We start from the raw sequence: 25,700 nt of genomic DNA, 5'->3' as shown, positions 1-25,700 counted from the left end.
TGCCTCTTTAATACCCCTAAATAGTTGTTTGCTGTGGAATTAAGTATTAAATTCTATATTCGTTGACATACATCTTGCATATCAGTATCCCCTTAATGGGAGGTGGGGAGTGGGGCTAGAAAAAATCTAATTGGCATCATATTTTGAAGCTTAATAGTCTACCCTTTGAATTTTTTAAAAATTTATTTATTTCAAAAAGTAACGAGTAACTCGCCAATTACAGGATGGATACAGTAAACTATTTTATTTATTTTTTAACAATTTTTTATTTTATATGCATAAATGGGACTAGCTGACTGACATTGATGACAATTTTATGAATACCACGTTTCCAAATTTTCTTTCTCAAGTTTATATTCATCAATTGAAAATTTACATTATTTTTAAAGTGAAAATGTAGAACATTTCTGTATCATAGTTAATGTCAATCTTGCCATGATTTCTTTTACTTTTTTGTCCCAATTATAATTTGAATCAACCAAAGCAGGTGTTAATTTTTGCCAGAGAGATTTTATAAACATTGATCAATTTTCCAGTGTTTTATACTAAAGCAACAACACAATTAGTTAAAATGATTTTATTATTTAAAAAATTATTATAAATATTTGTATATACGTTTTTTTTACACCCTATTAAACCAGATACAGTAGCACCCAATTAAAAGGACATTCCTATAAGGCACCAATGAAACAAAATATATAGTTCAACACTATGGTTAACCCGTATTCAGATGACAGCCCTATTAAGGGAACACTTTCCCGTGAAATAAAAAATAAATAAATGTCATTACACCAACCACTATTCAGTTGGATCCTTTAATAGGAGTTCTGCTGTATAATTTACTTGCAGCAAAATTGACCCCTTATTTATTTATTTCTTTATTTATTTTTTCTTTCTTTAAACTGAAATACACTTTCAATACAAATGTACTGATTTCCAAAGTGGTTCAGTAAACATATTTACAACAAAAATAAAATAAAAAGAAAAACAAAAGGAAAGAAAACAGATATAAAACTATTTACAATTGTGAAGGCAAAAAGGTTAATACATGTTTTCTATAGTGAAGATTTAAAAGTTGCCAAAGACATATGCAGTTCTGATTTTATGTTATTTGGTAGAGAATTCCATAATTTAGTTAGTTTAGTTCTTTTACCCTGAGAGTTATTCCATAATGGAATAGATAAGTCATTATTACTTTGCATCCCTATTCAGAGGACAGCCTGCATTCATTCATTCATCTATCTTTCTTCATCTTTTGGTTACAGTTTTCAAAAGCAATGGTATTGGATGTATATAGTGCTTATGTTAACAACTTTACCAATGCAATGGATACTGCAAAGAAAGCAGCCGCTCTTAGACCAGCTTTCAACGATTTTATTTTAGTAAGTTCTGTCAATTAAATTAATCAATATTAGTAAAGTGCAGCAAGAAATTTCATACAGTTATATGGATTTACTCCTCAACAGGATTTTTATATGTATGTGTGTAAAGTATCAATTTAATCTATGATATGGTTTCAGAGGCACTATTTAGTACAGTAGTATGACATTGCATTGATTGGAATATATATTAAAACTGGGTAACCTCTTCAGTCAAAGACTGGTCTCCCAGAGGGCCCATCATATTACAATCATTAATCAACTATTATAATACACCTGAATATATATCTTTGCCATTTGATTTTGCCTGCCATACAGTTGTATTAGTTCTATTGCATGCTAAAGTTTAGTTCTATTTATAGTATATTACACGGCAGATTTTTTTTTTTTAAATAGGTGACAGTCGCATGTTGGGAAGCTAAGATGTTGCATGCTTTCTATTTTGTGGCCAAAATAAGGGCGCTGCCTTTTTTTAAAAGTAAAACTCATAAACATTCATTAATATAATTGCCTTATGGTATGACATCGTGGAAGCTTTCTGTTTTTCCATTGGTAAAAATGAAATAAAGATTTGTTGTTATTGTTCTAACTTTGACTGATTTACTAATTTATTTTTAGGAACAGCAAAACAGTAGCAAAGACCGGTTAAGTTTGTACGGCTTAATGTTAAAACCTATTCAACGATTTCCACAATTTATACTTTTATTACAAGTAAGTTGAGTGTTTGTTAAGATCTATCTACACTATCAAAACTATTTTGAAAAAATGTGATATGCCCAAATATGGTAGTGATTTACCCAAACATGGTAGTGGTATTGCATCATCATGTCCATATATGGGTACATCACATAAAGTTTGATCAAAATTATTCTACTGCAGTAACTACTTTGCATTTAGTACAGTTACATAAAGAGGAAAGCAAAACATTGAAACGCATTTTTTAAACAATGAATCTAATTCTTCCTCGTCAAGATACGTGCTATGTCGAGGAAGGACGCTGCGTACTAAAGACACCGTGGAGAGTCTTTACTCATCGCAACTCATAAAAATACTGATACATTACCGATGTTGTGTAATCTAGCGGGATCACGAAACGTGTCAAGCACCAACTAAATTGATAATAGCAAAGCAAAAACAGCTGTAAAAACAGCAGTTTTTATATGTTTCCATCTTTTTCTAAACCAGGTCTCATCCAATGTTTTTTCTTTTTCTAGTATTGACCTTGTTTTAAAAATAGTTCTCAAGAATTTATATTTCTGATTTTGTTTGTACTAATTAAAATATGTGTAATATGTAAGAAAATATGTAATAAAAAATGGTTAAAAAAAATATTGTTATCATAAAAGAAAACATTCTTTGATTATAATTTATGGAAATTTTTTAGAAATAGAAAAGCTATTAAACTTTCTCAAAATAAATAAAATAAAAACAAACATAAATGTTTGCGCCATACAGTAATTGATTTTTATTGTATTTTCTATAATTTTTATTAAAATTTATTTTGTTTCTTTTTGTTCATTCTAAGTTTAAATTGAATCATTAGTTTTTCCAAAAAATGCAAAACACTTGATAAATTTATTTTTTTATCCAATGTTACTACACATATTTTGCTAATTTGTATTGCTGTTTTGTTTCTAAGGCAATGTCAAACCAGTTTAAAGGCTCTACAGAGAAATCACTAATATTACTTTCAATTATTTGTTAAATTCCCTTATTATGAACTTTTGAGTACAGTAATTGCGTTTGTTTTTCATTTTTGAAACTCAAAGATACGTCTAGGAAATGAAAGTAATAAAAATGTTTTGTTTGAAAAAAAAATTAGATTGGTTTTATTTTTGGAATCGAGAGAAAGTGATTTGTCTAGAAAATAACTATAATTTGAAAGTGTTTTGTTTGCAAAAATATATTCGATTTGGTTTTATTTTTGGAATCGAGAAACAGCAATATGTCTATGAAATAACTGTAATTAAAAATGTTTTGTTTGCAATAAATAAATTAAATTGGCTTTAGCTTTGGAATCGAGAGACATATTTCTAGGAAATAACTGTAATAAAAAATATTTACTTTGGAAAAAATTTATAGCAGCTAAATAAAAGTATAAAAATGGATTCTGCTGTTATACAAACCATTCGTTGAATCACTACTAACAAAATATATCTCCCTCAAAAAAAAAATTGTTTTTAAATGTTTTGTTGAATATGCCATTTTCCCCCCCTTTTTAGAGACTTTATTAAATAATATTTTCTATTTTTTTAATACATAATAGTTATTCACTTTGACTAAAAATGGGTGGGAAAAAATAATTTACCTGAAAAAACTGTAATTTAAAGCAAAAAAAATAGTCAAATTGACTAGAAGTCAATGGATTTTGTATTGTATATTTTGTTTTTTTTATATTTGAAAACATTATTTTTTAAATGTTTTTTTTCTATGGAAGTGATTAACTGTGAACTGGCCTTTTTTTATTAATCTTAATTTATCATTTTTTTGGGGATAATACATTTATTAAGAAAGCTTTTTACAACCAGACTCATTTAAAGATTTCAAAAGCCTAAAACTAAATTAAATGTAGGAAATGTAGAGAAAAAAACCAGAATTAGAGTTTTATCGATGATTGTAATCTATTACCAAACCTGTTATTGCAAACCAAGTTGATTAATTTATTCAAAGTAGGTTTAAAAATACATGATATGACTACTCACTACCTTAACTTCTATCCGTATCTGTAAATGAAGAGTTATGTAGTTTTGACATCGAAGGGACAAATGAGCTTAGTTCTCCAATCCTAATCTTCAAGGGGTGGCGAAAATAAAATTATGCCAAGTCGAAGATCTTAAAATATACCAAGTGGAAAAATTTAATCAGATGATGTAATTTTTGTAATTAATATGACAATTCTTTGGGGTTTCTTTCAGGATATGTTAAAAAATACGCCAACAGGCCACTCGGACCGTATGCCACTACAACTTGCCTTAACAAAATTAGAAACGTTGGCGGGGGTTTTAAACGAGAGGAAACGACAGTGTGAGCAACGACATGAGGTCAAACAACTGATTAAGAATCTGAATGTTAAGTTTAGTACAAAGGTTAGTAGTGTATTGCAAAAGCTCTGTCTACACTATCAAACGTTATATGACAAAAAAAATTGATGTGCCCATATATGGACAAGATGATGTCACATCACTATCATATTTAGGCATATCACTACCATATTTGAGCACATCACACTTTTTTTGTCAAACTAGTTTGATAGTGTATACAGAGATTAAGATGTGGTTTTAGATGTTTTTAAGTGTAAAATGTTTAACCTTTTCTGTAAATACCATTCTCCCACCCCATAATATGCTACTTTAATGGTATTCATCATCATCATCATTATCATCAGCATCATCATCATTATCATCATCATTATCATCATCATCATCATCTTCTTCTTCCTATACTGTGCTGAACCTCGTTTGAAAATATAGTCTACACAACTGGTACTCACAATTCTGGCTATTTTTTTTACATTTTGTTTGTTTTTAAATGCTTTCAAACAAACTTCATTCGAATATTTTGTTTTCTTGTTATAATATGACAATACTGTAACTCTGTAAAATAAGTCAATAAAAGAAAAATGTTTTCTTTCTCCCACCCATAATATGCTTCTACTGTATATAAGTGTAATAATTGATATGGAAACAATTTCCTAAGTTGAATCTGTATTTAAAGAAAGAAACTAAATATAGCTACTTTCATCATACACTTAATATATATGATTAATTTACCCTTTGTTTGTGTGACATTTAGATTAAATGTAACCTAAAAGATGTGACAATTTATAGTAGTAATAAAACGTAAAATGTTATCCACTTTCCACAGTCAAGTAACGATAAACAAAGATGGCTTGTACGTCAAGACGACATGTTGCAGACGGTAAGTCCGATAATTTTTTAATATATTTTCTAATAATCTACGTGCTCACTTTGACGGTCTTTGTCAAGACCTGTCGAGAGGATCGTAAATGTCGAAGGTCAGATATAGCCAATGGGCAGGTTTTTGTCAAGAGCAGGTGGAAGCGTAAACTTGACATGAATTTATCTTCGCTGTTTTTAACGATTCCTGTCCAGGGATAGTAGATTGTTGGCTTCTATTTTATTACCTTTTTGATGTTCTTTTGACTCCATAGTTTTATTCTCGCATTTGATTATACAGACGGGTATAAATTCAATCAATTTATTCAAAATGCTCAAGAAATGAAGAGAAAACATTAAAATTACAATACAAATAAAAGATCTTACAAGATATAAGGAGAGCTATATTGATTTAATAGTACAGTTCCACTATATCAATGGGCAGTTAAGAGTTTCTCTATTCTTGTATATTATATACATTTAAAATCTATCTCTTCGGAGATCCCGGGCGGTCGTATCAATTTTTGTTCTACGTATTTGCGAACTAGTGTTGCTCCCCCATTCAGAGAGTTCAGAATACATATAACAATTTACAAATATATAAATATAAAATGACAATTAACCTTGATTAGATAATGAAAGTTAGAATGGCATATTATAATTAATTTAATGTTTGTATCGGGAATCTACACTTATCAATCAGTTGTTTTAATAAAAGATTATAAAATATCCTTAATTGCAGATCTGTAGGTAAAGGTGGTTGTAGGGCAAGTTGTATATTAACATTATGTGTATTGCTTATTCTTAATATTGATAGATAATAGTATTCTTTTTCTTTTCTCTCTCTCTGCTTTTTCCTATTTTAGTCTGAAGTAAGTATATTAGATTTTACATTTAAGACATTAATTTGTTTATCCTGCAATAGGACCCCTCCTTTTGGACACGTCTCCTTTTCAGAGGGTATCTCTATTAAGGGGACACTTTTTGGTCCCAAATGTGTCCCCTTAATGGGGTTTTGCTTTATTTCTCAATTTATTTTTTTCATTAACTAAGTTTTTAAACTGTTACTGGAAAGCCAATTTCTTTTTGAAAATTTTATTATTTTGCAATTCAATTGTTTTAAAATGTGCAGCTGAATTAATGAAATGGGTTTTTTTTACTGGAAAAAATTAGGCTATGAGAAAAAAGGGTTTACAGTTTCTCCCTTATTCAAGATATGTTATTCAATGTCTCTCCTTAAGTTAATAAAATTCAATGGTACTCCCTAAGTTAATCATATTCACTGTCACTCCCTATCTTTATCACATTCAATGTCACTCCCTAGGTTAATTAAATTCAATGTCACTCTCTCTACTTTACCTTCATTAAAGTCACTTTGAGAGCAATATAGCATAATTGTAAGGAATAAGACAAGAATGTGAGTCTGTGTCATATTGGTTGTGTTGTCCTATTGACCAGATTGGGATGTAAAGCCATTGGTCCCATGTACATAAAATACACACAACTAGAAAAGAGTAGTGGATCATCCCCCTGTTTTCCTACTCATAATAGGCGCTGCACTGAGGCTGCCGTGGTCCATAGAGGGTTTAATCACCATTCATTTTCCCCTTCTATAATAAATAGAGTGCATGTATTTCTATTATTTAATAAATAAATGAAATAGAGATTTCATCCATTTTAGTTTCATTTTTAATGCCTTTCCATATAATATAATCCCTTATAATGTTGTAATAATTATAGTATAATATTATTTCACTTTCTTTAATTGCATATTATTTTTATATATTTTTTTATATTTATGTGTTATTATTATTTTAATAATATTCTATTTCATTATTAGTTTACTGTTTTTGTCACTTCTTTATTTACATGTCATGTCACAGTCTTGTCACCTTAGTGTAGTTTTATACATTAAATAGTTGTTTTAAATGTAATAACATTTGTTTCATATTAAAGAAATCATTTCATTAAATATTTCCTAATGTATTGTTTAAATTCATAATGAAAGATTAACGATAAATGGCTCCCCCAGCCGATGCTCTAATTTAAGATGGCATATCAATATATTTTCATTATCTATTAATAGACGTACAACAGTCAGGGGAGTGTAATAAAGTGCCGTGAACGAAGATTATTCATGTTCAATGACCTGTTAGTATGTACTACAGTACACAAGTAAGTTTAAGCTTTCTGGACAACTTTATATTAAAATATACCCCAGGTACTAATGACCTTTTGTAGCAATTAAAACTATTTATTAGTGAAGGTTATTTCCCACCACCTAATATGACTTTAGAAAAAGAAATTTCCAAATGTTACCTAATATATAATACTTGAAATTTATAGCAAAACATTTTTTTTTTTTTTATTTAAGACCGAAAGTTCAAAATCAAGACATGCCAAAATACAGGCATAAATGGAGTGTTGCATTAAAAGATGTAGAGATTGTGGAACCGTCGTTAGAAGGAGGAGAAATTGAGGTTGCCTTGGAACCAGGTAGCATGGTTACTACTACACAGATTGATGAAAATGGTGAGACAGTTACAACAAATTACCTTGCTTTACTGCAATGAGAGAGTACAGTCAACTCTCCCAATATCTGAATCTCTGAAAACCAGAATCTCTCCCAAAAACATACTTTTCTTGAGGTCCAATAAGTAAATTTTTACCATAAAAGACACATTCGGAATACCATACTTTCCAGAAAACCAGACTCCGGAGTGGAGCTGTGGCTTGGTGGTTATGATGCTTGGCTCCTGGGTTCAAGTCCTGTCATATGTCAGGGTTTTTTTCTCATGACAATTTACAACTCCACTCCCAAAGACTTAATAATAAGTCTTTGTTTATGTAGAGCATCTTGTGTATATGTTTGTCTTGTGAAATTATTAAATAGTTTATCCATCCTGTAATTGGCGGGTTACTCGCTGTTGGATGAGTATGAAATAAAATAAAAATAAAATAAAAAAAATATTAGGCCAGCCCAAGGGTGTTCAGTATTGGGATAGTTGACTGTATTGACTCTATTAGTATACAATGTATATTTGCTATATAGGCACCAGGGGCCGGATTTATCAAACTTGCTTAGCAAAAAAATCGTCTTAACTTTGCCTTAAATCCTTGATTTTGCCTAAGTCAGATTTATCAATATATCTAAGCAAAAAAATTTGCTTAATTTTGTCTTAAATCTAAGACGAAAAACACCCTGCCTTAAGATGAAAAATTTCGTCTTATCTCATTTCTGCAACAGAAACATTCTTTTTTGACAACGCGAGCGCGCTAGGCTGGAACATTGAACATTCGGAAAGGCTACGCTAAGGCGTTTTACGCTGTACTACGGACGCTGAAATAACGATATCGATCTTCACAAAGATGGCCTAGAAATTGGACGAACAAAACTAATATTTTCGGGATAGGTACGACCCAATTGACTAGCCTTTAGAAAACTGTATCGGCTGCCAAGGGTCGCTGTCATTGATAAAAATAAATAAATGTTGATTTGATTTAAGTTTAGAGCGAATGATTTTCGTATGTATTTCCGACTGTTGTGCTCTTTCTCTATTTCAAGTAATAAAAACAATAGTAGCCAGAATGCACCCTATCTTGTTGGGAATGAAAATACGGAGATAAAATGTTATAGCGCCGCCATCGCTAAGAGAAAAAAGCTAATGCGCATGCGTAAGCAAGAATTTTTCGTCTTAAGACATAATTTGCTGCCCTCTAGAGTTTAATTTTGCGCATGTGCAAAGTAAAATTTACCTAAGACAATTTTTCTGCTAAGACATTGCTAAGACGGTTTGATAAATAAGATTAAGTTATTTGCTTAAGCACTTCTTAAATATTTCAGCTTAAGCAAAAATATAAGCAAATATTGATAAATGCCAGTTGTGTCTCAATTCCTCTCTTAAATTCTTCCTTTTGTTTGGATATGTCCTGAAGCTCTGTCTACATTATCACACTCACAAAAAATGTGATGTGCCCATATATGAACATATTTGGGCATATCACTACCATATTTGGACACATCAAACTTTTTTTGTCAATCTAGTTTGATAGTGTAGACAGAGCTTTTTGTCACAATTGTTCATATCAATTCATACACAAACCACATTTGTTAAGAAACAGTTGACAGTCTAAATATCCATACAAACAAATTTGATAAAAAATAATTGTTAAAGTTGAAAATACTCTAAATGAATTATTGACAGAACAGTTACAGTTTTATGAGAATATTGCCACTGTGTGTACTTAATGTGGTCATTGCCCTGTAATAACGTAATAAATAGTTGTACAAACTTTAATCGCCATACGCCAAGTATTTCCTCAGGTATGTGGCTATTAAAGATAAATGTTCAAAAATGTGATTCTTTGATTCTTTATTACAAAACTCAAGAGAGATCTAAAGTGTATGGAAATATTTGACTAACAATTATAGGATTTCTAGAGCTCTTCTAATTATTTTTGCTCATTTTTGTTTCAGAGTATCTGATTGGTGGAAGTGCACGGCAACTGTATCAAGAGAGAAACGACAATATGCACGATCTTGCCGTAGTGAATCAAATAACGGCGCTGGTTGGAACGTTAAAGGTGACATTAGAAATTGGACATTTCCATTTTTAAGAATAATATAATATATTCCGGTTTGGTGATATTGCTGCATTTTACTTTTTATATTTATATTTGTACTTTTTCATATTACCTTTATTTATTATGTCCTTCACACTTCTATATGTCTTACTATGATCCTTGTTCACTTTCACATCTCCGAAATAAATTGAATTGTCGATTTTATGGGTCGTCCTTGCATTCATTCACTGTGGTTTTATACATTTTTAAACCCCAATTTGTTGTACTTATTCCTTGTTTATGTAGTTTAAATGTATTGTTGAATGAGTGCTAAATGAATAAATAAATAAAATACAAATAAAAGAAAAAAAATAGGTACATAATTTGGAAATTTGTCATTTTTGCCAAAAAGTTATCACTACAAAGAATTTTCATTTTCATAAGCCATGTGTTGATAATGGTACGATTCAAATGCAGAGGTCCCTGGTTCAGGGACGTGGTGGCCCTATACAATGCTGGAGTTTTTAGCCTTTTTCTGCATATTTTAACTCTCTGGACCCTGCTCGGGGCCATGTAAGCTCAAAGGCCCCTGGGTTTAGTCAGTGAGTGCTCATAGCAGTAATACACCACTGTTCAAATTCATCCTGTGCAGCAGATACAACGCTGTGGTTTTCCTTGCATGTACTATACAAAACAAACAAATATAACATTGTAAACTAGAAAGCCACTCCGAGAATGCATACCTCCGCCTACTGTAACATTCTTCTACATCAGATTTAGTCACCGTAAAGTGTGTGTCTTAATGCTGTGTGTGATTTAGGCTAATTTCACTACAAGCATGTGTATGCTAGTTTGGTGTAATGGTTATGTATTCAAGCCTTTCAATTAACAATAGCTTCAGTTGACTAACAATAGAACAGCAACAAGTGAATCAAACGAGTGAATTTGAAAAGAAATAGGTTTTTTAAACTACTCACATCACAAAAAACGTGCACATTAAATCAAATTATGTTTTAAAATTACAAATCACAAATTATAACTCTTGCCTCTTGTTAAAAAATGAAGTTTTTTGGACAAGTTGTTCTCCAGAAAATGCAATTACAGTTTACTTAAGACTGCTCGCTGTAATATCATTTTTGTTATTTGTGAAGTTATTAATAAACCAATTTTGTTGATTTTCAATAGGCATGGTCTGAAAGTATATACCTATATACACCCAAAAATTCAGAACGATAACTTGAAAACTGTAGGCGCTATCGTGCTAACAAACAAACAAACAAACATACAAGCAAACAAAGTAAATACTATACTTGGCAAAATTCTTTTTACCAAGTAACAAACAAACACACGCACGCTACCAATTACATATACCTCCTTGACGGAGGTAAAATATTTATTATTATTGTTATTTTGTGTTTTTCAGGGCTCTTATGGTATTTTCAACAAAAGTGATATCACAGATCTGACGGGGGTCATCCAGAAACTGATAGAAAAGAAAGGTCGAGAGATAAAACAAGCAGATATTAATAAAATACAATTATCTCTACCAGCAATAGAAATGTAAGTATCCGCTCTCATTATATTATAGGATTTTCTAGTATGGCATCAAACTAGTTTGACAAAAAAAAGTGTGATGTGCCCAAATATGGTAGTGATATGCCCAAGTATGGTAGTGATATGATATCATCGTGTCCATATATGGGCACATCAAATTTTGTTGTCATATAAAGTTTGATATAAATGTAGACAGAGCTTAGGGGGATTCACAATCAACAGCCTGCCCGTTTTATGTATTTGTTTTTCCAAATAAAATATAAGGGAAGGGGAGCACCCTTGATTTTACCACCTCTTTTCTAAATCCGCCTTTGAAGAATTTATTTTTATAAAATTATACTACTTGTTTCAGAATCTTAAAGTTTGTAGGCCACTATTAATAGTGTACTTGATGGGGCACCATATTGTTTAGTGCCCCCTTGATAACATTTTCATTAGAATTTAAAAATATTTCTGTACCTATTTTATGTTTGTGTTTCTTATGTATTCTCTATATAGCCTTGATGATTTGGATTGCGCAATGGCAGCTAAGTGTCAAAAAGGGTATAACAAATTAAATAGTTTGTTTTAACACTTTGACCGCCACAGATCTCAACCCCTATTAAGGGGATGCTTTGTGATTTCTGCCCTCTGCCCCAAAGCTGTCCCCTTAATAGTTTTAGTAGTCCTGTTTGGAATAGCTTTGCATAGAAAATATATATATTTAAATATTAAATTATGTATTATCATATTAAATTTTTTTTTTTACTAGTTTTCAGCTTATAAAGCCAATAATATCATGAGTCAGACCTATAAAATCACATTATATTTATAATTCCTATGTATTTTTTTATTTTATATTTCTTGAGTAAATTTAAAATATTAACAGCAAATTGAAGAGGCTACATGATCAGTTAGCTGTCTGGGGAACTAACCCTCTAGGCTTGTCTTCCAAAGTGCTTCAAATTGGGGGAAAAGTATATTTCTTTTAGAGAATCAAGTTCAACTTTTATTGCTATATCTGTGACTGGTAGAATACATTAAATAGCTGGCGGTCAAAGTGTTAAGGTCATTTTTATCTGTGACTAGTAGAATACATTAAATAGCTGGCGGTCAAAGTGTTCAGGTCATTTTTGTATTTCACATTGCACCATTAAACTATATTTGCACCATGGTTGCATATCAGTAAAATTAAACATGTACCTTCTAAAGACCAATTTACACAGACGAGCGGTAACAGTAAGTGGAAAATCCCACATAGAATCTATATCTACCCTGAGCAGGTTTCCACTCTAACTGCCCATCTGCTTCACGTTTTCTGAATGGTCATTAAGAAATAACACAGATTCTATTTTTTCCCACTTACCGCTCATCTGCGTAAGTTGGTCTTTATTGTTTGCTTCATTGATCGCTGTGTGTTTTGAAATTGTTCGAAATTATCAATATCTATCAATATTTATCAATATATAAAATTTACCACATTTCAATATATTCCATTCAATCCATATACACTATATTTATAATACAGTAGCTCCCTTGTTAAGGGGAGATCTTTGTGACCTAAAAAATTGTCCCCATAATAGAGATGTCCCCTGTTGAAATATATATTTATCCACATTCAAGGGAAGTTGTCTCGATTGGGTGTCCCCTGAACAGGGGTCCCAAAAGAGGTGTTCTACTTTATTTCGTTTATGACATAAATGTTGCACTGAATGCAAATGTGTGCTTTGTATACCTCATCAAAGTTTTATTTCCATAATTTTTTTTTTCCATTTTCCTATTTGTTAAAAATGATTTTTGTGGACAAAAATGTAATACTGTTATAGATTATTTAAAAGATGATTTTTTTTTTAAACTTTCAAAATTTGTTTTTTCAGAAACAAAAGAGTAACTATAGTATTTGATGCTGTTAGTGCAAAGATTAAGTTTGATTGGGTAACTGCTTTGGAGAATGCGAAGCTTGGATTAAGTAAGTCATAAATAACTGCAATAGAGGGAAATATAAAAACTGGACTGGATTGTTATTTCTGTACTCTAAATCATGTTTAAACCCTCCCTATTTTCATCCAACAATCTCCCGAATATTAACACAATTTTTATTTTAGATAGAAATATTTTTCAAACCCACGTTTAATGTCTGAATTCGGTTTTTTAGAAGGTTATTTCTATATTTAATGTATAATTACATCCGATTAGTTGCTAGAATGCACAAGGCACCTCTGATAAACATTAAAATACTGTATTTTTATGAGTTTAACTGCATAAAATCAGTTAAAAACGTGTTATATACGTTAAAGCATGTCAAATAATGCGTAAACCTCCAAAATTGGGAGGGGGTTGGAACGTCTGCTAAATTTATGATAAGTAAATACGAACATTTGCATTTTTAAAAAAGAGTAAGTTGTTTTATAGAGGGCAGCAATCACATTAATTTAACTATCATAACTTGTGTGTCTTGCAGAAGATGACAACAACCCTGGTTGGCACATATCAGAAGATGACGAGGTCCATGCAGATATGGAATTTGGAATTCCACTATTGTCTAACCATCTCCCTGTCTTCACAACAGCTACCAATCAAACAGTTAAGGTATATCCAAGTCATGTATACTTAAGGAACATCCACTACTATGGTCCTTTACACAATTCCTACAATTTTTGATAGATCTGGAATCTGACTTTTATCACCAATAACATCACTTTCTAGACAAATTCGCATTCATAGTTTTAATTCAAATGTACAAAGGTCCTAATATTTTTATATATATTTTAAAGCAAATTTTTAAACATACTTTTTTAATTATCTATTTTTTTGTCTTGATTGTTGTGCCATTTTTTTGTTGTCATGTTTCTTTATATTTATTTTATTTATATGGACAAGATCATTTTCTTGAAAATTGAATAGAAATTGTTGGTGTTGGGTCTGTTAAAAATAAAACCCTGAAATTCCAGTCCAGCAATTATACTAGATATCACCATGGTCTTTGTTCATTTTCCCATAGTTAGAAAACGGATTTTTATAAAGTGACTGGCGACCTTTATTCTTAATGTCATTTTGTCTCATTTCTGATTTTATTCTTTAAAAGAGAAGATGTAATGGATCATTGCAAGATTTGTCTGTAGTAAATGATGTTCACCATTTTTAAAATGCAGGTTCTATGCAGTGTTTTATGTCCAGTTGAGTCAAGTCGCTTACGTCGAACGAAAGCCATGGAAAGCAACGCCGCAAAGCACTGTTTATGGATATGTAGTACTAACGGTCACAATCTGTTTATGAGTTTAATCGGCTTCCAGCATCCGACACCGCAAGTCGTTGAGACATTTGAGTTGAAGGACATTGATAACGTGTCATGCATGGAATATGTTCCAGGTTACCGGCAGGACCGGTTTTCAAACAAGCAAGACCACCATGAATTTAGGTTTCCATGGATGACTGTGTGGGTTGCGGACGATAAGGGCAAGTAAGTAGGTTAGCTAGTGCGTTTTGGGACAGTAAATAGGATAAACATTAAAGATGTATTGTCCCCCAAAAACATGAAAATTGAAGATTAATAAAATCAGGCTTTAAATATGCCATTTTGCAGTTTTAATAAAGTTATTCACTTTTGTAAAAAAACAAAAAAAAATAATTATTTCACTTATAAAAAGACAAAAGAAATGTTTAATTTTAACCAAAAACCATTGTCTGACAGAAAATTTAGGGATTTTTTTATTAATTTATTTTTTTTTGTTAATGTTAGGTAAATAATTTTTTTTTTTTCAATCCAGTTTGTTGGTCAAAGTGAATAACTATTATGTGACATAAAAATGGCATATTAAAAAAAAATGTGAAAAAAAGTGTGTAGGAGGACAATATATCTTTAAATTGACCAACAGTCTTTCTAGTAGAACCAAATATTAGAATAAATATTAATTTTGTAAGTTTGTTTTTACTTTTTTTCTTAGAATATTCATCTTTAATAGTATTGGTGTGGATAAGAGTAAAAGTATATCAAGTTTCAAAGTGCCAAAGCCTGTCACATCATTAATGTATTTGCATAACCAGGTGTTTGTTGCACAGGACAATGGCAGTGTACTTGTTTACTCCAGAAATACAGGTGAGACAGTGACAGTTGTCTGATGTCATAAAAACAATTTTTAACATTTTGAAAACTGCCAAACTTTACTCTATTGTCCAGATGTTGTTGATTTTGAATTGTTGTATTTCTTGTAGCCGATGGAGCATGGAAAGTGAAGGAACCAAAGATCATAGAGCTGGGTCATTATCCCGTCACATCCATTCTCTCCGTCGGGAAGACTCTCTGGTGCGGTTGTGGCAACCAAGTCCATCTTATAGACGTCTCTAATGATTTCAGACAAGTAAGAGAAATTCTCTTTTTTTATTGATGATTCTCAGTATTTTATGTATAATTAATATTATAAATTGTGTAATACAGTGTGACATATGCATCACATGTGACACGCGCATTACTATGATGCTGGGCAAATTATGCCCCTCTATATGCACTCCTAATATTTCGTACAATTTTAATCACTAATCTAGAAGCGAATCCTGAGCACCACTGTTTGTTTACTCCCCGCCCCCCAGCCCCCATTTCAAAATCCTGCATCCACCACTGTATATGGTGAACAAGGCGATCTTTTTAAAATGGGGCTTATATTCAAGTTGACTGTAACTCTTATAATATAATTCTTATATGACTGTCTAATTCTCATCTATTTAGCGCATTGTGTCTCAATCCATTCTCAATCGGCTTTAAAAAAATAATTTTTACATATAGAAAGAAAGCGATTTAAGTTGTACCACGCGGTACACCACGCTGTACAGTTCAATCAATTTATGTGATTATAGGTCTTCTTGGTGTGAGAAAGGAATTAATATTGAAAAATAAAAACTTATTTAAGAAGTCCATATATTTTTGTGCATGCTATAATTTTAAGGGTTACTTTATTTATGTATCTGTTTAAAGAATAAATACATCAAATGATTTTGTTTACTTTTTCTGAAAGCATGTAAAAAATGGACTTGTTAAACCAAAGGTAATACACAGTAAACATTATTTTTAATACATAAACATTATTTATACTGTTGCTTTTCAATTTTTGTTACATGAAACAAATTATGCTTTTTAGTGTTGCTCGTTTAAATAAAATAGTTTTATATCTGCAATAATGTTTCCAGTTGGCAAAAATCGATATTACAAAAAAAATATAATAGTTTCTGTTGCTATATAGTTTTTAAATTTACATTTGTTGTTTTGTTTGCTTTTGCACATTTTTGCAATTTATTCTCAAATACAAAAACAATATACCTCATTATTGATTATTTTACCAATTATTATCACTGTCATTCACAAAATTCTACCAATACAATAGAACTTTATAAAGATTAGGAGTTTATTTTATTTTATTTATTTATTTATTTTATATATTTAGGCAAATTGCCAAGGATAACCATAAGAAGGATAAGCAAATTCAATCACTATCCTTCTTAAAGGTGGCAAACATATACACACAATGCTCTACATAAACAAAGTCTTTATTACAAGTCTTTGGGAGTGGAGTTGTAAATTGTCATTAGAAAAAATCCTGACATATGACAGGACTTGAACCCAGGACCCTTGGATTGACAGCCAAGCATCATAACCACCAGGCCACAACTCCACTACCATATTTGGGCACATCACAATCAACAGTTTGGATGATTCATCGAGTCATGGTTGGTCAAATTACTTACGGTTGGATTGCGTCTTTGCATTTCGTCCAAGTGGGAACGGAGCTTAAATGGACACCTTAAAGTCCATATAAAGTGTCTCTTTAAAAAGGTGTCCCCTGAATAGTTGTCGGCTGTAGTGTTCGAAATATACTGCCCTTTGTTCATTTCACAGAAAGGGAGATGTTCTACTGCAATATGTACTATCAACAAGATATTAAGCTCTGTCTACACTATCAAAGTAGTTTGACAAACAAAGTGTGATGTGCCCAAATATGGTAGTGATATTCTCAAATATGGTAATGATATGAAACATGTCCATGGGCACATCACATTTTTTTGTCACATAAAGTTTGCTAGTGTTAAAGCTTTATGTCATATTTTTGCCAACAGTATATTGCACAAGACAGCTTATTCTACATCCATGAGCCAAATTGTTCAAGTTCAATCACATTTATTCAATAACAGTCACCAGCAATCAAATAAAGAAACAATAGAACAAATGAAGTATAAAACCATTGTTAATGTCAATTACTTCAGAGTATCGCAAAACATCTGACCAATTACTTAGCTCCCTGCTGCAAGGCTACTTCATAGGAATTATATAATTCATATTGTGTTAAGCTTTGTCTACACTATCAAAACATTATGTGACAAAAAAAAATGTGATGTCCCCATATATGGACATGATGATTTCACATCATTACAATATTTAGGAATATCACTACCTATTTGGGCACTTTTTTTGTCAAACTAATTTGATAGTGTAGACAGAGCTTTATTGCTGTGTAGTTTGTTCATTGGAAGCATTGAAGACATATGTATTGTTCTATTGCCGTCTAGTTCCGTTATTCAATCGGGTTGTTTCCAGATCTGGCAATCATAATTGAAGTCGGGACAAGAAATATCAAACCGCACAAAGCCATTCACCTTATGCAATGGTTATAATATACACTTTACGGATGTCATGTATACGCTCTATTGTACTACTATATGATTTGATTATCGTTCACCGGATTGAAATGTGGTTACAACATGGATTGGCCTACTTACATATTGTCAATAACTTCCCTTAACTAATCCCCTAAAAAAAGAAAGAGACAAATTTGGTTTAATTTCCTTTCACTTTATCGGTGAAATATACTTGCTTTGTTTGTTTGTTAGCACAATAGTATCTACAATTTCCAAGTTATAATTCTGAATTTGTTGGTGTAAATAGTTACTTACAGAACATGCCTATTGAAATTCAAGAAAATCGGTTCATTAATAATTTCACACTTAAAAAAAAAGAAACATTTGTATTGTTTTAACATGGGCTAAAATATCATATGCAATATTTTGCCAACTACTTCACACAGTTTCTTTGTGCTTTTTTCATTTCTACTGTTGTTGCTTCCAAGTTTTATATTGGTTGTGGTTTAAGCAAATAGAGACGATTCATAGTAAATGCGCTATATAAGTTTACCATTCATCATTCTTCTATATATAATTATTTGCCTTGACCTAATTCAACCAAATTTCCCTGTAGCTACCTATGAAAAATAATTACACATCCTGATGGCTCAGCAGACTTTGTTTTATTACCAAAACAGCACCTCACCTAAGCCTCATCATAAGGTTCACACTCCAGGGCTCAGTATACAGACTTTGTTTTATTACCAAAACAGCACCTCACCATCATAAGATTCATTCAGCAGACTTTTTATTGCCAAATCAGCACCTACAGTAAGCATCATCATAATATAAAGTTGAAGTCCTTGGGCTCCATATGCATCCTTTGTTTTATTACCAAAACAGCACCTCACCTACAGTAAGCCTCATCATAATATAAAGTTCAATTCCTGGGGCTCCGTATGCATCCTTTGTTTTTTTTACCAAAACAGCACCTCACCTCAGCCTCATCATAAGGGACTCGGTATACAGACTGTTTTATTACCAAAACAGCATCTCACATAAGCCTCATCATAAGGTTGACGCCCTGGGACTGAGTATACAGACTTTGTTTTATTACCAAAACAGCACCTCACTTAAGCCTCATCATAATGTTGATGGCCTGTGACTCAGTATACAGAATTGTTATTACCAAATCAGCACCTCACTTAAGCCTCATCATAAGGTTGGCGCCCTGGGACTCCGTATACAGATTTTTTATTACCAAAACAGCACCTCATCTAAGCCTCATATCATGACTTACAGTAGTTTAAAACTAATTCCTCTATATTTAAAGGTTTTCATCCCTTAATCTACAACAACTGATCTATCTGCCTGATCTTAAAACCGTACCTCTCTACCGTAATTAATTTCACTGAGTAGATAACCTATAATGCAGTTACTTCAATGTCGAAACTTTGGTTTCTGTGTTCTTAAGATGGGAATCAATTTCTCGTTACTCATGTCTATTTTCGTTGCAGATCACCCACTTTTAAAACCACTTTACACGCTTGTTTCCCACGATGATAATCAAAGAGCTTGATAAATGATCAGATGTGTATTTTTATTGAAATGATCAAATGCATGACCTTTTCAAACAAGATTTTTTCTTGCTTCTAAGCACATCCTGAACCCTGTAAATTCATTTGATTTATGATTGTTCTAAAGCTCTGTTTACACTACCAAACTTTATGTGACAAAAAAAAGTGATGTGCCCATATATGGACATGATAATTTCATATCACTACCATATTTGGGCATATTACTACCATATTTGGGCACATCAAACTTTTTTTGTCAAACTAGTTTGATAGTGTATACAGCTTAACATTATACAATGTGTCGGTAATTTGTTATGAACTTTGACCTCCATAATTTTAATTTTAAATAGGAAAACAAAAATTATGTTTTAAAGGAATGATAACCTTTTTCCTTGTTTTGTTATGCTTTTTAAATTTTTCAATAATAAACATTTTCTTATTGTTTACAGTAATAGGCTTTTTTAAAATGCTTTTATTAGTTTAGTTTTTGAATTGACTTGTTTTTATTGTATAACTGTATCAATGTTAACTACACTATGTAAAATGTGTCTATTTTGTGCATATGTACCTTTTGTGTACATGGTACCAACTGCTTAGCGTCCCATCCAAAGGACAAAGCAATAAGTGTAAAACATCTTGCTTAAGGTCAAAGGTAAAGCAAAGGTAATCTCAACTCTTAATACAGTCAACCCTCCCAATACCAGACACCCTTAAGCCTGGACTAATATGTCTTGTTTTTCTGGAAAGTTTGACTTCAAGAAAAGTCCGGTTTCGGGAGAGTTTCCAGTTCTCAGAAAGTACAGTTTTGTGTAAGTTTTCAGTTCTCAGAAAATCCGGTTTTGGGAGAGTTTTCGGTTCTCTGAAAAAAATTCCAGTATTGGGATAGTTGAATGTTTTGTTATTCTCACTAGCAATTATTATTCTATATTTATTTATTTTTACTTCATTTTATTTTGCAGAGTTCCTTCGAAGTGCACCAAGATGTTGGTACGGCAGTACAAAGCATGGTGATTGCTGGTGTTGGTGTCTGGATTGCTCTTAAGGATCTCGACACAATAAGACTATTCCACACGGAAACACTTCAGTTGTTACAAGATATTAGCGTGTCCAGCCCGGTCAGACGCATGATACAGAGTAAGTACACACACTTTTTAAATTTTTATTACTTCTTTCTTTTTTTTACACATTTGCAACAATATTGATAACTAATAACCCCAACTATTATTTTGTCAGGGTTACTGTTAATATGGTATTGATGTGCCCAAATATGGTAGTGATATGCTTAAATATGGTAGTGATATGACATCATGGATGTCCATATATGGGCACATCACATATTTTTGTCACAGTTTGTTTGAGTTTGATGGTGTAGACAGAGCTTTAAAGCATATGAAATCAACCAACAAAGATAAACTTACATTATCTTTATATACATATTTAGAAACAGACTTGATTTACTAAGATTTACTAATTAAAACATTTTTCTTTTAGTTTAATTAATATTGATTACTTGACATTTCAGTTCTTATCCTTTGTTATTATTATTTTCTTCTTTTAGATACTAATTTTAGGATAATTATCAACATTTCCTTTGAAATATAAACAATCCTGTCTTTGTTTACATAAATGAATCAATGGTTATTTGATTTTTATGCTAACATTTGGTAATTGTCGTACTATAAATGTGGTACCTTGCGTCATTTGTCTTAATGCGCTGTATTTAAATATACTTTTCAATTAGTCTTTTCAATTTAATAGGATAACAACAATTATGGAAAATGTATGTTAGTTTAAAGCAAAACATTAATTAAACCTTTGATAGTTGATACAATATGTTAAGCTCTGTCTACACTATCAAACTTTTATGTGACAAAAAAAATTGATGTGGACAAGATGATGTCATATTACTACCATATTTGGGAATATCACACTTTTTTTGTCAAACTAGTTTGATAGTGTAAACAGAGTCTAATACTGAGTTATTAGACACTCATATTCAGTGGAAACATGTATTATGGAGGCAGAGACACTTCCCTATAAAGCTTGGTTCCCACTAGAACGTAACGCAAGGACGTAAACGTAACGCAAGGACGTAAACGCAACGCAAGTGTTTCAACAAATGACAAGCGAAGTTATAGACAGTTAGCAATCACAAGCGAATAAGCCATCGCTTGTGATTGGTCAATTAACTTGCGTTGCGTTCTGTCCTTGTGTTGCGTCGTTAGTGGGAACCACGCTTAAGATGAATGAGGTCCTACTCTAAACGGCCACAATTTTACCCTCTTAAAAATATCATATAAAGCTCTGTCTACACTATCAAACTAGTTTGTGATGTGAAGTATGGTAGTGATATGACATCATCGTGTCCATGGGCACATCACAATTTTTTCATCACATAGATGTAGACAGATATAGTTTGAATCAAACATTTAAAATCTTATAGTATCAGCGGCTATAAATTATGATCTTAAAAAGCTACTTTGCCGTGAGGGTTATTTCTGTCTTTGTCTTACTTTTTTGTTGATTTATATTTGATGAAGATGAATAATGAATTCTACACGTTAGGCCTTAAGGGGTAAACAATTAAGAAACAGAAAGGCCATAAATCTCAACAACAATATGTGGAAAAAAAAGAGACTTATTTTTAGATACACAAAAATAATGTCAACTCGTGTCAGTACAATGTAAATTGAATAATAATAGACATCTGATTTACACAGTAGCATACGTGCCATGCCAACACCTCTAGTTAAAAAGACGGGAGGAGGTATTTTTTAGGTCTACAGCGGCCAATCTATTATCGAGAGGTAAGGAGTACAGTGTGTGACGTCACAAACGGTATCGCGTGGTGGATATGTGAGGGGATCCCCATTTTGAAAATTAGGACTGCAGATGGTCGTACAATGGCATAAATATCATAAATTTGCTTGTGTGAAGTCTTTTTGTTATATTTAAATGCAGAAAACAGCACATGTACATAAACATTCAGTTGTCTTTGTAATCCGGGAGAAAATGATGGAAAACGGGAGCACAATATTAGTCCGGGAGACGAGTCTAAAATATGGGAGTTTCCTGGCAAAAACAAAGTTAAGAAATTGGGAGGTGGTGGTTTTTAAGGTCAACAGCGCCATCTATTTATTTATCGAGACCAGGAGAGGTTAGGAGTACAGTTTGACAAGCAGTATCTTGGTGGTTAGGTGAGAGGAATCCCCTTCCGTTTGGAAAAAAAAATCAATAAATCATGACTGCAGATTGTAACACAATGGCTTTAATATTTGCCTTTGTTGTTTGTTTATTTGAATTCAGAAAACAACACATTACATTTTCTGGGAGAAAAAATAGAAAACCGGGAGCATGATGTTAGGCCGTGAAAATGAAAAGAAACTTCAGGAACGGTATAAAGAACAAAAAGCAAGGGCAAAAACGGTCTTTCATGCAATGTACGAGTAGTGTGCGCACTTTGACAATTTTGAAATGCTTGAAATGACCTGAAACATGCATGATAATTGATTGAATGTGTGTAGCTTATTGTGGTGCACCCATTTTCACTTTTCAAAAATTTACCCTTGATATGAACTTTTTTTTGTATGTTTAAGTAAAAAATGCATTTTGATTTTTTATTCATAAAATTGTGCGTAAATCACAATGCGCAACTACGATTCATAAACTTAAAGTTAGATTGCAATCACTATTTTTGTAAAAAAATGTTCCTTTTTTATATTTATTTTAAAATTATATTCCGATGCCTCAACGTTGGGGTGGTATTGACAGTGGAAGATAATCCATGATTTTGATATTGGGTAAAAGGACAAGGCCTAGGACAATTATATTCCCGTTGTTTTAATCATTTTCAAATCAAATGTTGTATGATGACATTCAGTATACAAGAAGTAAATTTACCAATTATTAATATTAGTATGTACTTTATTTTCTTACGGAAAACTTGACACATTGGGTATGGTTTTCATCATATATTACATGAAAATAAGAAAATAAAAATAAAACTTAATTAAAGGTAAACTAATCCTCGCTGGACAAGATTTTTGAGTTTCGAGGATAACTAACAATGAAAACCAAATTTATGCTGTTAAACTAGATTTAAATATATTAGAAACTAAATATCATTACCGTAATTTATAAATCATTTAAAATGTATTGAAATTTAATACATCCACAGCATTGCATTCCAAATAAAATTACAGAACATTGCAAGAGAAGATGTTATGCCAGATAAATTCAATTAAAACTTTACTGGATATATTAATATAAAATTTACAAGGAACAATATAAAACATTTTTATATACAAAGATATTACTATCAAAACAATTGCTGTTACTAATGTCAAATTGCTGATTTATAATTTAAGTTCAAATTATTATAACAATTTTTAAATTCACTTAAAAAGAAAAACCACTACACATAATAAAATCTTAACAATCTTTACATTGTAAAAACGTATGCAAGCAGGGACAAATAACAACAAAAGTTGTTAAATAGTGAGGTTAATTTTAAAATAGTTTATCATACTACTGTATGTACAATATTATGTTTTTTTTGGTCAATATTCATTGTAGAATAACAAATTTAAAAGATAACACAATAAGGTATTCTATTAAAATTATTTTATCACAACATTAACAATGTAATCAACCTAAAATATATTATATTATTGTAATTGAATAGTCCTTGGAACGCCTAGCTCGCTTAACCTCAGTGACTTTTGCAAACCTTTTCCTCCAGTCAAAAAGATTATAGCGCAAATGCTGGTCTTAGGCTCATATGATTTCTTCTAAAGGACATTTATTCCGATGCCTCAATAATGGGGTGGTATTGACAGTGGCAGATAATCCATGATTTTGATATTGGGTAGAAGGACAATTAGGCCTATACAATGTGAATTTAAATGTTTCCCCATCTTTTCCATTGGTTATTTTGAAATCTATGGGAGGTCCTGGACCAAGTATGATCTGGTCAGTTATAACAGTGGAAGATCCAGGATTTCGAGTAAAGGGACAGTGCCTACAAATTGTCAAATTATTTGTTATTCCATTTTTTGTATTGTATATTTCCAAATTTAGTGGGGCCAAGTATGTTCTGCTTGTGAATGGTATTATTAATTGCCATTATTTTTTCCTCTTTGTCCTTTATATATATATAATACCGAATATTAAGCACATCAAAGTAGTAATGATTAGGCTTATGTTCTTGATGTAGTTAGAATCATTTTTCTCCAATACTTTTGTAGTTGTTGCCAATGAATCAGGTATGGAGGTAACAGGTTTTGTTTCTGGTGATTTTACGAGAGTTGTTGTATCATGAGAATGTTTGACATAAAGTGGTTCGCTTTCAGCATATCTAGGAGCAACTTCATCTTGTACTTTCAGTCTACAAACGTAGCGAGAGCCATTTGTAAAGATAGTTGCTGTTTCCGATTCTTCAATCCAGATGTGTGTATTATTTGATTGAACTGGCCAATTATCTTCTGAAAATATAAATTGTGATGTTGCGTCCCACTCTAACTTTGGTTCAGGGTTTGTCTTTTCACACACACAAGTCACAAGGACATCTTCTCCAATCTTGTAAGCTGACTTTGTAAATCGAACTATAGGATATTCATGTGATGGTATTTCACGCACAGTAAGCTTCCCAATACCTGAAGTAAGCAGAATATTGCCATTGTATTTTAAAAAACAACGGTAACTTCCTGCATCTTCCCTCTCCACCGGATCAATCTTCACAAAGTGTTTTGCATCGTCATATCGATTGTGAATAGTAATACGTTCCAGGTCAAATTCATCGCTTGATTGACTGATGATGTACCCATCATTGGTCCAGATAACGTCATAGTTACGTTTCATGTCTTCTGGGACATCTGTAAAGATACAATTTATGTATACTTCCCTTCCTTCTGCTGTTGAATAGTCCATTGGTTCATAAACAAATCTCACAACACCACTTTCTTGGCAGAATAGTACAATGATAAATATGACACTATATATACATCTAGCTTTCCTCATTTTTACTCTGTTCTCAGATCATTAGTCTGAAAATGGATGTATTATTATACATTGAAAAGGCCAACCGACAAATAAAGAAAGAAGTGTTTTTATTAACACTATGAATGCATTTACATATAAAAAAAAAA

The 25,700-nt window shown here is 31.7% G+C and overlaps 1 protein-coding gene across 1 annotated transcript in view; it reads left to right on the top strand.

Annotated features, from left to right (window-relative positions):
• Positions 1 to 21,050, top strand: part of LOC140044313 (rho guanine nucleotide exchange factor 10-like) — a 41,898-nt gene extending 20,848 nt beyond the window's left edge. Inside the window, exons 8-23 of the mRNA XM_072088791.1 lie at positions 1,266 to 1,382; positions 1,998 to 2,090; positions 4,295 to 4,465; positions 5,244 to 5,297; positions 7,362 to 7,450; positions 7,650 to 7,807; positions 9,753 to 9,859; positions 11,262 to 11,398; positions 11,891 to 11,935; positions 13,249 to 13,340; positions 13,833 to 13,960; positions 14,524 to 14,831; positions 15,316 to 15,467; positions 15,584 to 15,729; positions 20,514 to 20,688; positions 21,046 to 21,050. Coding sequence (XP_071944892.1) covers positions 1,266 to 1,382; positions 1,998 to 2,090; positions 4,295 to 4,465; positions 5,244 to 5,297; positions 7,362 to 7,450; positions 7,650 to 7,807; positions 9,753 to 9,859; positions 11,262 to 11,398; positions 11,891 to 11,935; positions 13,249 to 13,340; positions 13,833 to 13,960; positions 14,524 to 14,831; positions 15,316 to 15,467; positions 15,584 to 15,729; positions 20,514 to 20,688; positions 21,046 to 21,050 — 1,977 coding nt within the window. The remainder of the gene's footprint in view (positions 1 to 1,265; positions 1,383 to 1,997; positions 2,091 to 4,294; positions 4,466 to 5,243; positions 5,298 to 7,361; positions 7,451 to 7,649; positions 7,808 to 9,752; positions 9,860 to 11,261; positions 11,399 to 11,890; positions 11,936 to 13,248; positions 13,341 to 13,832; positions 13,961 to 14,523; positions 14,832 to 15,315; positions 15,468 to 15,583; positions 15,730 to 20,513; positions 20,689 to 21,045) is intronic.
• Positions 21,051 to 25,700: the final 4,650 nt, after the last annotated feature.

Source organism: Antedon mediterranea, chromosome 3 (genome assembly GCF_964355755.1).
Source record: "Antedon mediterranea chromosome 3, ecAntMedi1.1, whole genome shotgun sequence".
Taxonomy (NCBI): Eukaryota; Metazoa; Echinodermata; class Crinoidea; order Comatulida; family Antedonidae; genus Antedon; species Antedon mediterranea.
This window is presented reverse-complemented; position numbering and strand designations above follow the sequence as displayed.